The sequence below is a fragment of the Oncorhynchus tshawytscha genome, linkage group LG01 (genome assembly GCF_018296145.1).
Source record: "Oncorhynchus tshawytscha isolate Ot180627B linkage group LG01, Otsh_v2.0, whole genome shotgun sequence".
Classification (NCBI taxonomy): Eukaryota; Metazoa; Chordata; class Actinopteri; order Salmoniformes; family Salmonidae; genus Oncorhynchus; species Oncorhynchus tshawytscha.
Window position 1 is genome coordinate 19,383,621 of NC_056429.1, and position 10,892 is coordinate 19,394,512.

The 10,892-nt window shown below is 42.6% G+C and overlaps 1 protein-coding gene across 1 annotated transcript; it reads right to left on the bottom strand.

Annotated features, from left to right (window-relative positions):
- Positions 1-1,625: 1,625 nt before the first annotated feature.
- Positions 1,626-5,616, bottom strand: LOC112235719 (sphingosine 1-phosphate receptor 3). Its single transcript, XM_024404246.2, has 2 exons — positions 5,244-5,616; positions 1,626-4,053 (listed from the first exon to the last, which is right to left on the bottom strand). The coding sequence occupies exon 2, from the start codon at positions 3,922-3,924 to the stop codon at positions 2,731-2,733; it is 1,194 nt and encodes a 397-aa protein (XP_024260014.1). The 5' UTR covers positions 3,925-4,053; positions 5,244-5,616; the 3' UTR covers positions 1,626-2,730.
- Between the last annotated feature and the right edge of the window lie 5,276 nt (positions 5,617-10,892).

Sequence of the window (10,892 nt, forward strand, 5' to 3'; positions counted from 1 at the left end):
AGGACTATATCTATTCCTAGTTCTCATTTGTTTGAGATTGAGGGCATCAAGCTTGGATTGTAGGATGGCCGAGGTATTAAGAATGTCCCAGTTTAGGTCACCTAGTAGCACGAGCTCAGAAGATAGATGGGGGGCAATCAATTCACATATGGTATCGAGGGCACAGCTGGGGGCAGAGGGAGGTAGTTCTGGGCCAGCTGCAGCTTAACTAGGTCTTTCCTTGCAGCACTGGACCACACGACTGGACAATAATCAAGATTAGTCTAAACTAGAGCCTGCAGAATGAGCTTTTTTAGTGTGGTGTCAAAAAAGCAGAGCATCTCTTTATTACGGACAGACCTCTCCCCATCTTTACCACCATTGAATCTATATGTTTTGTATTAAGGCACAAGGCGATACCCAAATGCAGACACAGGAGGCAGATGGTTGGAGTCTTACAATGTTTATTAATCCAAAGGGGTAGGCAAGAGAATGGTCGTGGACAGGCAAAAAGGTCAAAACCAGATCAGAGTCGAGGAGGTACAAAGTGGCAGACAGGCTCGTCATGAAGGCAGGCAGAATGGTCAGGCAGGCGGGTACAAAGTCCAGAAACAGGCAAGGGTCAAAACCGAGAGGACTAGAAAAAGGAGAATGCAAAAAGCAGGAGAACGGGAAAAACGCTAGTTGACTTGGAAACATATAAGACGAACTGGCACAGAGAGACAGGAAACACAGGGATGAAAACACTGGGGAAAATAAGTGACACCTGGAAGGGGTGGAGACAATCACAGGAACAGGTGAAACAGATCAGGGCGTGACAGTTTTGACCATGACAGTTTACAATCTAAAGTAACGGCAAGTAATTTAGTCTCCTCAACTTGTTCAACAGCCACACCATTCATTACCAGTTGAGCCCAAAAAGACCATTCCCACATTTGTAAATATTAGTAAGCTAGTTATTCACACATTTATAAACAACTTTTAAAGTATATAATCATGATTCATAAGATAATTCATGAGATGTTTAATATAGTTCCTTATAAACCATTTACTAATAATTACTGACTCATTTATACTTTATAAATGTTTTGAGTGGCCAGTGTAATTTCTCACAAAAAGATGGACATGCCATTCATTGGTAGACATTCCAGCAGTACCTGATGCAGCCTCCCTTCTCTAATTCCTTTCTTTCCCCACTAGGTAGCAGTGTGAAACAGATTGAGTTGTTGAAATGTGTCATCCTTTCATGATATGCAAGATTAATTTCTGAAAGTATAGCTTGCAAATTTTGTGTGAACGGGTTGAATGAATGGCCTGGATATTTTATATTAGGATATTAAACGGTATCATCTGAAGAGTTAATAAACCATTAAAATATACCTTTATTTTGTCTCATTAATGATAGTATGTTTATTATCTCGTGGATTAGGATCCCTGTTAAAATTGGGATGATTAAGTTCTTGGGATATGGCCCTTAACTAAAACAAGTTCAAATGTAACTTATGTCATGTCTACATACAGTAGCAAATTGAATTAAAACATAATATTGTGAGAAAACATGCTGCAATGTTGTTGTGTACAGTAACTACTCTGAGAATGCATTACATGAAAGCCTAACATACAAAACCACGAAAAGCTACCAATGCTTATGAAGCAAGAATCGTTTTTATTCAATTGGTATGTAATGGTTTTAGACACCACACCTCTCAAGATTTAAATGTAACTTAGTCCATTGTTGGTTAAATAATTTGTGAGTGTCTTGCATCTATGTTGCTGAGAGTTACCATAATCGATATTGACACGTTCTTTACTCTGCCAGTAAACTTCAAATCATTACAAAATCAATATTTTACTCACTATACAGTTAAGGCATACACACAAAGGATTGTCACACAGTTCATAGCACTAAGAAGGCCTTGGTCTTCATTGAAAATAAATATCCTGTGCTGACATAGAAAGAGAAAGGCAGGTGAATCGGAAAAACAATAGACACTGCATGTGCAATACACAGTGATCCTACTTTTAGTTGCACACCACCCATCCTCTATTACACACATATAAACAATTCATTCACTGATCCCACACTATATATAGTTAATAAAGCTATATTATGCTCTATTACAGGGCTGTTCAATTCAAAACACTTCTGATTTTTGTTTGTACCTGGTAGTCAACTGCACTCACCTGGTGTCCCAGGTCTGAATCAGTCCCTGGTTAGAAAGAGAAGATGAAAAACAGAAGTGTTTTGGCCCTCCAGGACCAACATTAAACAGCCCTGCTCTTTTGCATGACTTGGTAACATTTTGCATTGTGTTCCATAGTTATGTAAATTATGTATTAGGTACAAAGGTTCAATGTGAGTCCTTTGAATGTTTTTGCAAAATAGTGGCTTTAGATGAGCTATGGTAAGAGTAGATCCTTCGCGGATCTTCGCTTTGCGGTCTCATTGGTGAAGCAATGTATTTACAGAAGGTTCATCAGTAGAAACCTTACCCAAGTGTTTACCCAAGGTCTCCTCTGTCATTACTTTCACCAGTACATACTGAAATTGTCTCATTGTTCATGCCTGTACAATGCCCACACACAGCATTGTCAGCTAGCCATGTCGTGTGAATCTAGCCTGGTCCAATATCTGGATGTGCATTAGCCAACTATGACAAACATGGCATGACAACGATAGTCAGAGTAGTTGGCTAGACTACTAGAGCGCATACATATCTGGGACCAGTCTACAGTGAATTAGCTGTCCAGTCAGAACTTGCTGAGGGAGGGCAGTGCCCCAGCCTTGACCAGCACCGCTGACAGAAGGTCGGCCGGTCCAGAGAGGTGTGGCACCGTGGGGGCGGAGGGGTCTAAATGCTGGTTGTTAGAGTTCAGGGGCGTTGCAATCTTCCCCCGGGTCAGAGACTTTGCCGCCCCCGTTATCCCACTACCTCTTCCCCCCACACTGGATTTGCTGTTCTCAGCCGTGGGGATGACAGTCCCCAGGTGGGGGTTCCCTGCCATGGGGGCTGGGGCCTCCAGTTGAGGCTGATAGCAGCACAGCAGCCTGAAGAAAGCTCCTCTCATCTCCCTGCTGGACAGGGTGTAGATGAGGGGGTTGAGTGCTGAGTTGAGCACAGCCAGGGCAATGAACCAGTCCACATGGTAGAGCACAGGGCACCGCTCCGGACTGCAGCCCACGTCCAGTAGCAGCAGCAGGAACAGCGGGGCCCAGCACATCACAAACACCCCCAGAACTATTACCACCGTCCTCAGCAGGGCCAGTGAGTGCTCCGAGGGCCTGCTGCTAACCTTCCGCCCGCTGGACGTCACCAGCCGGTAGATGCGGATGTAGAGGATGATGATGGCCACCAGCAGGGCGCTAAACACGCTGATGCAGAAGGCCACGTAACTCTTGTCATAGAGGGGCAGCACAGTAGAGCAGGAGGCCAGGTGCTCCAGGCAGTTCCAGCCCAGGGAAGGCAGGGCACTGAGCAGCACCGACACGGCCCAGCATGCCCCCAGCAGCCCCAGTAACCTCCCCCGCCCCGCCGCCTTGCACAGACGAACCATGGTCATGTGTCTCTCGATACCGATGGCCAGTAGGCTGAAGGTGGATGCACTGAGGGCCACGAACATGCTTCCCTCTCTTGCCAGCCACTGGGCCGGCGTCAGGAAGAAGGTACTGCTACCAGAGGTGAAGATATTAACCATATAGGCCACCCCAGCCAACAGGTCAGAAAGGGCCAGGTTACCGATGAGGAAGTACATGCGACTGTGGAAGCGTTTGTTCCTCCACAGCGCCAGCAGCACTGTGATGTTCTCCAGCACGATGAGGACACAGATGAGGAGGAGGACAACAGTCTTACAGGCCGCACTGCTCCGAGGTCGACCCCACTTCCCAGAGTGGTTGTAGTGGGCAATGATAACAGGGTTCATCCCCTCCTCAAACACGTTCTCCATCCTGTCTGTCCCTGGCCTTCCCTCGTCACACAACAGAGGGCACCAGAACACCACCGACTGTAGACAGAGGATCTACTGGCAGTGGACTACTTTATCTGGCACTGTTGGTATCACACTCTTTATAGGGACCTGTTGGATAGACTGCATTAAAATGTATTTCACTAATTCAGTAGGAACTTTATTATGAATGAAGGAATTGCTAATATGTTGATTTAACCCATGAGATATTCCATGCCAGAGGTTAAGAATTAACTGACAAATCTCATGTCACATCTCAGGTTAGTTTGAAAACTTTTAGTAGGCTGCAAAGGCATGCTATAGGCATGCTTCATAATGAATTACATTTAAGAACAGGTTTTCTACATCTTCATGTTATTCAAAACATTTGCATTTGTATTCAAAAATACATTATTGAAGACTGTAAGTTTGGTGGATAATTATTTCCCCTATGTTTGGATAGAATGTGTTACTTCCATTCTGCCCATCTTATTAGAATAAGAACTGACAAAGTAAGATGGTTCATTACTAATGTGTTTTCCAGTAATCCCTCGAATGAAATAGTTATTTTTTCCCTTACTATAAAAGATTGCTGTCAGAGTGCTGTGTAACTCCAGTACACTGTAGTATAACTGCAATTATAGTGCAGAATAACTGCAGCGTGCTGACAATACTGCTGTTAGAGTGCAGAAGACTTACACTGTAGTATAACTGCGGTACACTGTAGTATAACTGCGGTACACTGTAGTATAACTGCGGTACACTGTAGTATAACTGCGGTACACTGTAGTATAACTGCGGTACACTGTAGTATAACTGCGGTACACTGTTAGAGTGCAGAATAACTCAGTATGCTGTAAATACTGTGTCCAAAATAACCTATTTTTTACTGTAGTCATTTTGCATTGTAACTGCAGTTAAAGTGCAGTATAACCGCAGTTCAATTGCAGTACACTGCAGTTATTACTGCATCCAAAATACCACAGTCGACTTCAGTTACTGCACTTTTACTGCAGTTTAAAAACTGCAATCTTTTTTTGTAAGGGCTGTTTTGAAACTGCAGTAAAAGTACATAATCAGCGGTTGATAGTTGTATTTTGGACACAGTAACTGCAGAAAACCTGCAGTGTACTGCAAAATTACAACAGTGAAAAAACGGTGTTATTTTGGACGCAGTATTTACAGCATACTGCTGTTATTCTGCACTCTAACAGTGTACCGCAGTTATACCTCATACACAATCGTTTTTTGTAAGAGTTCGCTGTAAAAGTATGAAATGGTCCATTATTAAAATTAGGAACATCAGTCAAACCTAGACCTACCTGAAGGACTGTTTACATTTTCATTTGAGATAGTAAGTGTGGATACGTTCATATAACCCCTTGACAGATGTGTTGGTTCACAATCCCTGCTTCAATATCCAAACAATCCTCGGATTACGTGGTGGCATCGATTCTATATTTTATCGCGGACATTCAAGTAAACTATATGAATATGCCTGTTATTGATATTCCCGCTAAAATGTCATTCCGATAAATTAGCTATAGCCCACAACTCCGAAACAGTCTTCTCACATCCGTCAAACTTTTTAGTGGTCCTTTATTCAGCGACTTCTCCCTTCTCTGAAACGTCCAACTCTCACGTCTCCCAGTGCCAAACTGAATAGGGCAGGATCATTCCGTATTCCCCAGCTACATGTCATGACTGGAGGTCTGGATGAAACCAAATCAAATCAAATGTAATTTGTCACACGCGCCAAACACAACAGGAGTAGTAGACCTTACAGTGAAATGCTTACTTACACGCCCTAACCAACAATGAAGTTTAAAAATAACACACAAAAAACTAAAATAAGAAAAGGAAATTAAAGTAACAAATAATTAAAGAGCAGCAGTAAAATAACAATAGCGAGGCTATATACAGGGGGTACCAGTACAGAGTCAATGTACAGGGGCACAGGTTAGTCAAGGTAATTGAGGTAATATGTACATGTAGGTAGAGTTATTAAAGTCACTATGCATAGATAACAGAGTAGCAGCAGTGTAAAAGCAAATTGATTAGATGTTCAGGAGTCTTATGGCTTGGGGGTTGAAGCTGTTTAGAATCCTCTTGGACCTAGATTTGGAGCTCCGGTACTGCTTGCCATGCGGTATCAGAGAGAACAGACTAGGGTGGCTGGAGTCTTTTTGGCCTTCCTCTGACACCACCTGGTATAGAGGTCCTGGGTGGCAGGAAGCCCAGTGATGTACTGGGCCGAATGCACTACCCTCTGTAGTGCCTTGCGGTCAGAGGCCGAGCAGTTGCCGTACCAGGCAGTGATGCAACCATGCTCTCGATGGTGCAGCTGTAGAACCTTTTGAGGATCTGAAGACCCATGCCAAATCTTTTCAGTCTCCTGGGGGGGGAATAGGTTTGGTCGTGCCCTCTTCACGACAGTCTTGGTGTGCTTGAACCATGTTAGTTTGTTGGTGATGTGGACACCAAGGAAGGGCATAACGGGATTTCTTATAAGCTTCCGGGTTCCGAGTCCCGCTCCTTGAAAGCGCCAGCTCTACCCTTTAGCTTAGTGCGGCTGTTGTCTGTAATCCATGGCTTCTAGTTGGGGTATGTACGTACAGTCACTGTGGGGATGATGTCATCAATGCACTTATTGATGAAGCCAGTGACTGATGTTGTGTACTCCTCAATGCCATTGGAAGATTCCCGGAACATATTCCAGCCTGTGCTAACAAAACAGTCCTGCAGCTCAGCATCTGCTTCATCTGACCACTTTTTTATTGACCGAGTCACTGGTACAACCTGCTAGAATTTTTGTTTGTAAGCAGCAATCAGGAGGCTATAAATATGGTCAGATTTGCCAAATGGAGCCACCAACTGAGCCACACAGGATGACTGCTCCACACTTGGCTCTCTCCCATATTGTATTGATAGTCCAGGCAGCACCTTCCCTGTATGGTATCCCCAGGGGAAAGTGAACCAATCTATTATTCCAACTGTTAGATGGTACACTGGCAGGGAAATGCTAACAGGCTGCCATTACATGCCATTTTCTCGACTGCTTGCAATTCACTGAGTATAGTAAACATTAGGAACACCTGCTCTTTCCATGACATAGACCACCTGGTGAATCCAGGTAAAAGCTATGATCCCTTATTCATGTTCATTATTAAAGTGCCTTTGAACAGAGTATGGTAATAGGTGCCAGTCGCACCAGTTTGAGTGTGTCAAGAACTGCAACGCTGCTGGGTTTTTCAAGCTCAACAGTTTCCCTTGTGTATCAAGAATAGTCCACCACCCAAAGGACATCCAGCCGACTTGACACAACTGTGGGAAGCATTGGAGTCAACATGGGCCAGCATCCCTGTGGAACGCTTTCGACACTTTGTAGAGTCCATGCCTGTTCAGGGCTGTTCTGAGAGTAACTCCATATTAGGAAGATGTTCTTAATGTTTCAAAACAACCCTGCTCCCCAAAAACAAATCCACCAAGATTCTCAGTACAAAACCAAAGTCCATCCAAACAGTATCACTTGTCAACTAATGAGAAGGTTGTGTCATCATTTATTACTTAGCAATGGCACAACAAATATAGACATGTTTCATTCACTCTATTTCTATAGAGAAGTTAGATGTTTTCTTCTTCTGAATAACACTAAAGAAATCTCAGAAAATCTGGAAGAACTTCACTGAAAAATATATATTTTTTATTTGCTATTGCAAAAGAGTTCCTGATACAGATAGTGCTGTTATTGTTTACATGACATGATCTAAGCTGTGATGCTAGACTTGGCTAACAAAGCCATCCAAAAACATGATAGGGCATCTGCAAAGGGTCCACTGAGACTTAGACAGATGTTAAGAGTGAAGGGTTGAGTAGTACACCCTTAGAAAAAAAGTGCCATCTAGAACCTAAAAGGGTTCTTCGGCTGGATAACCTTTTGAAGAACCATTTTTGGTTCCAGGTAGAACCTTTTCGGTTCCAGGTAGAACCCTTTTCAGTTCAATGTAGAACCCTTTCCAAAGAGGGTTATATTTCTACCTGGAACAAAATATGTTTCTCCTATGGGGACAACCAAATAACCCCTTTGGAACCCTTTTTTCTTAGAGTGTATAAGGGGACATAAACCGACAAGGAGATGGAGGAGAGTGAAATAGAGACTGAGAGATGGGAATTGAGAAGGAGAAGTTGGAGGGAACTGAGTGCAGACAACTGAAGAGTAGGAGAGGGGGGTGTGGAGGAGAGAGGACAGAGACTGCGAGAAAGTGGTGGAGGCTGTGAGAATGATGGATTGAGTAAGAGAGGATAGATGGGACTATGAGATTTGGCTGTATCCCACTTTGGGCTTGGGTGTCAGTGAGTGTGAGGAGTTACAAGCAGCCTGGCCCTCTCATATGTGAGCCCCAGACCCTGCAGATGAATGAATGGCACCCAGCACTGTTGACTTTACCCTGATCAACAAGCAATTTGCAGTACAACTCATTTATAAACATATTAAAACACTCCAGAGCTCTTGTTGATGCAAGCTTCGTGATTTCCTGGATATATGGCAGCCTGGTCACTCAAGATCTAAGGCAATTTTTGACATTCGTCCAGGTTCCCAGGACTTAGGGAGATGCCTTCAAAACTGGCCACTAGGTCCAACGGTGAGTGTTTCCATCAAGAAGGCTTGCAGCTTGCTAGGATGTTGTGGATGGGGATAATCAGGGATGGGCCATCCCCATTCACATGTTGTGGATGGCCGGCTTTAGCCTTTTAAGTATTTTAGTGGCTCTTCTCTTGACGGCGGAGAGAAACATTTTAGTTTGAAAGTTCCTTTCCTGCAATTCAACACATTTTGCCATGAGGCGGAGAAATTTTTTAGCAATTTGATAAAACATTGAATGGAATTTCTACTCATCTTTTTTTGTTGTAGCAGTTTTACAGCTAGCTAATTTCTTGCAATTCTACCCATTTTGCCATGGGGTCGAGATATATTTTTGCAGTTTCAAGGCTAATTTCCTACAATTCTACACATTTTGCTATCACTTATGCCATGTTAATGCGATATCTGTGTAAGAATGACTAACAACATCAATGGGGGTGACCTGAAAGTCAGGGCCCCTGACCATATGCCCTGCGTGCCCGGTCGATATTTGGCCATGATTACTGCAAATTAAGATATCTGGCTGGATTAACTACCAATTAAAACATTTACATGGCTAATTGTCAGCTAATTGAGTGACCGATACGACAAGAGAATTTCGAAATTGCACCTAGTGTATTCTACTATTCTTACTCTCAATGGTAAGTTGAGATCCCGACAGTTCCTCCCCCCAAAAAACACTAGCGGTCAGGGGCCCTAAGCGACCACTATATTGCTTATGCCTGGAGCCAACCCCGGGGACGGCTCCAAGCTGTGAGCTCTGGCTCCGAGGGTCATGTATTCAATCCCAGTGTTATGCACTTCTTTACATATATTTTGTTTTAACCCTATCCCAAACCTTAACCCTTACTATTCAGTATTAATGCCGTCGAAATTGGACATGTATCCCCCCTGGACAAACATTGAATACGGAAGTTAAACTGTTTCAAACTAAATGTTCTTCTCCCATGGCACCATGTGGCATATGGTGCCATGGGGAGAGAAGAAATGCATTTTTTTTATGCAACGCTCTAACCACTAGGCTACCCTGCACTAGGCTACCCTGCACTAGGCTACCCTGCACTAGGCTACCCTGCACTAGGCTACCCTGCACTAGGCTACCCTTATGGGTCAAGAGAGAACATTTAGCATTTTCCAGTGTCTAGGTCTACAATCCTGTGTGTGTGTGTGTGTGTGTGTGTGTGTGTGTGTGTGTGTGTTTGTGTGATTGTGTGTGTGTACGCTAATGCTATTGTTGGTTACATGTGTGTATGTTCGTGTGTATGTGAAGGGCACTGTGAGTCAAGGCTGGCTGGCTGATGCACAGTTTGGCGGTGAGTTAGCTCGTTTGGAATTTCATTTTTAGTGGGAACTGGGGGGGTGGTTCTGTGGTGGAAAGCTCTTGGGACTTCACCGTTCTACCTCTAACCCTCCCTGCCCCCCTCTGCCTACCCTGCCTCCCCGTCTCTCTCTCTCTCTCTCTCTCTCTCATTCCCTCCTCCCCCCACACTGAAACAGTTATACAAGAATGTGATGTCCTTCTCAACCAACCCTTAAAACCTTCACATTCTCAATGTTTACTCTCTGAGTTGAATTTCATCAGACTATCTTGTACAGGATATCCTAGAACTCAGACAAACAAAGCATTAGCACAACAGAGAGGTGTTTGCTATTTTATATCTCTGTTAGGCCATCATCCCCATACGGGAATATGAATTTCAAATAGATTTTTAGATTATTTTTTTAGGATAAATGAGAAATATAAAGAATTTGCTAAATAATGTATTTTTTATATTTATTTAATACATTTGAAATACATTTCAACATATATATTATGGAATGTATTTAAAATGTATATATAAATGTATATAAAATGTATATCACAATATATGTTGAATACATCGGCAAATGTATTTCAAAATAAATTATATTTTAGAATATATTTTCACATGTATTTGTAAATGTTTTGTAAAATATATATATTCCAACATGCATTTAAATGTAACTGTAAGACATATATATATATATTTATTATAATGTACAGTGCATTCGGAAAGTATTCAGACCCCTTGACTTTTTCCACATTCTGTTACGTTCAAGCCTTATTTAAAATGAATTACATTTTTTTTAATCACAATACCCAATAATGACAAAGCAAAAATAGATTTGTAGAAATGTTTGCACATTTATTAAAAATAAAAAACAGAAATACCTTATTTACGTAAGTATTCAGACCCTTTGCAATGAGACTCAAAATTGAGCTCAGGTGCATCCTGTTTCCATTAATCATTGTTGAGATGGTTCTACACCTTGATTGGAGCCCATCTGTGGTATATTCAATTGATCGGAC

What these genes read in the sequence shown, in the direction of transcription:
- LOC112235719 (XM_024404246.2), bottom strand. Translation starts at nt 3,924, where the DNA reads ATGGAGAACGTGTTTGAGGAGGGGATGAACCCTGTTATCATTGCCCAC.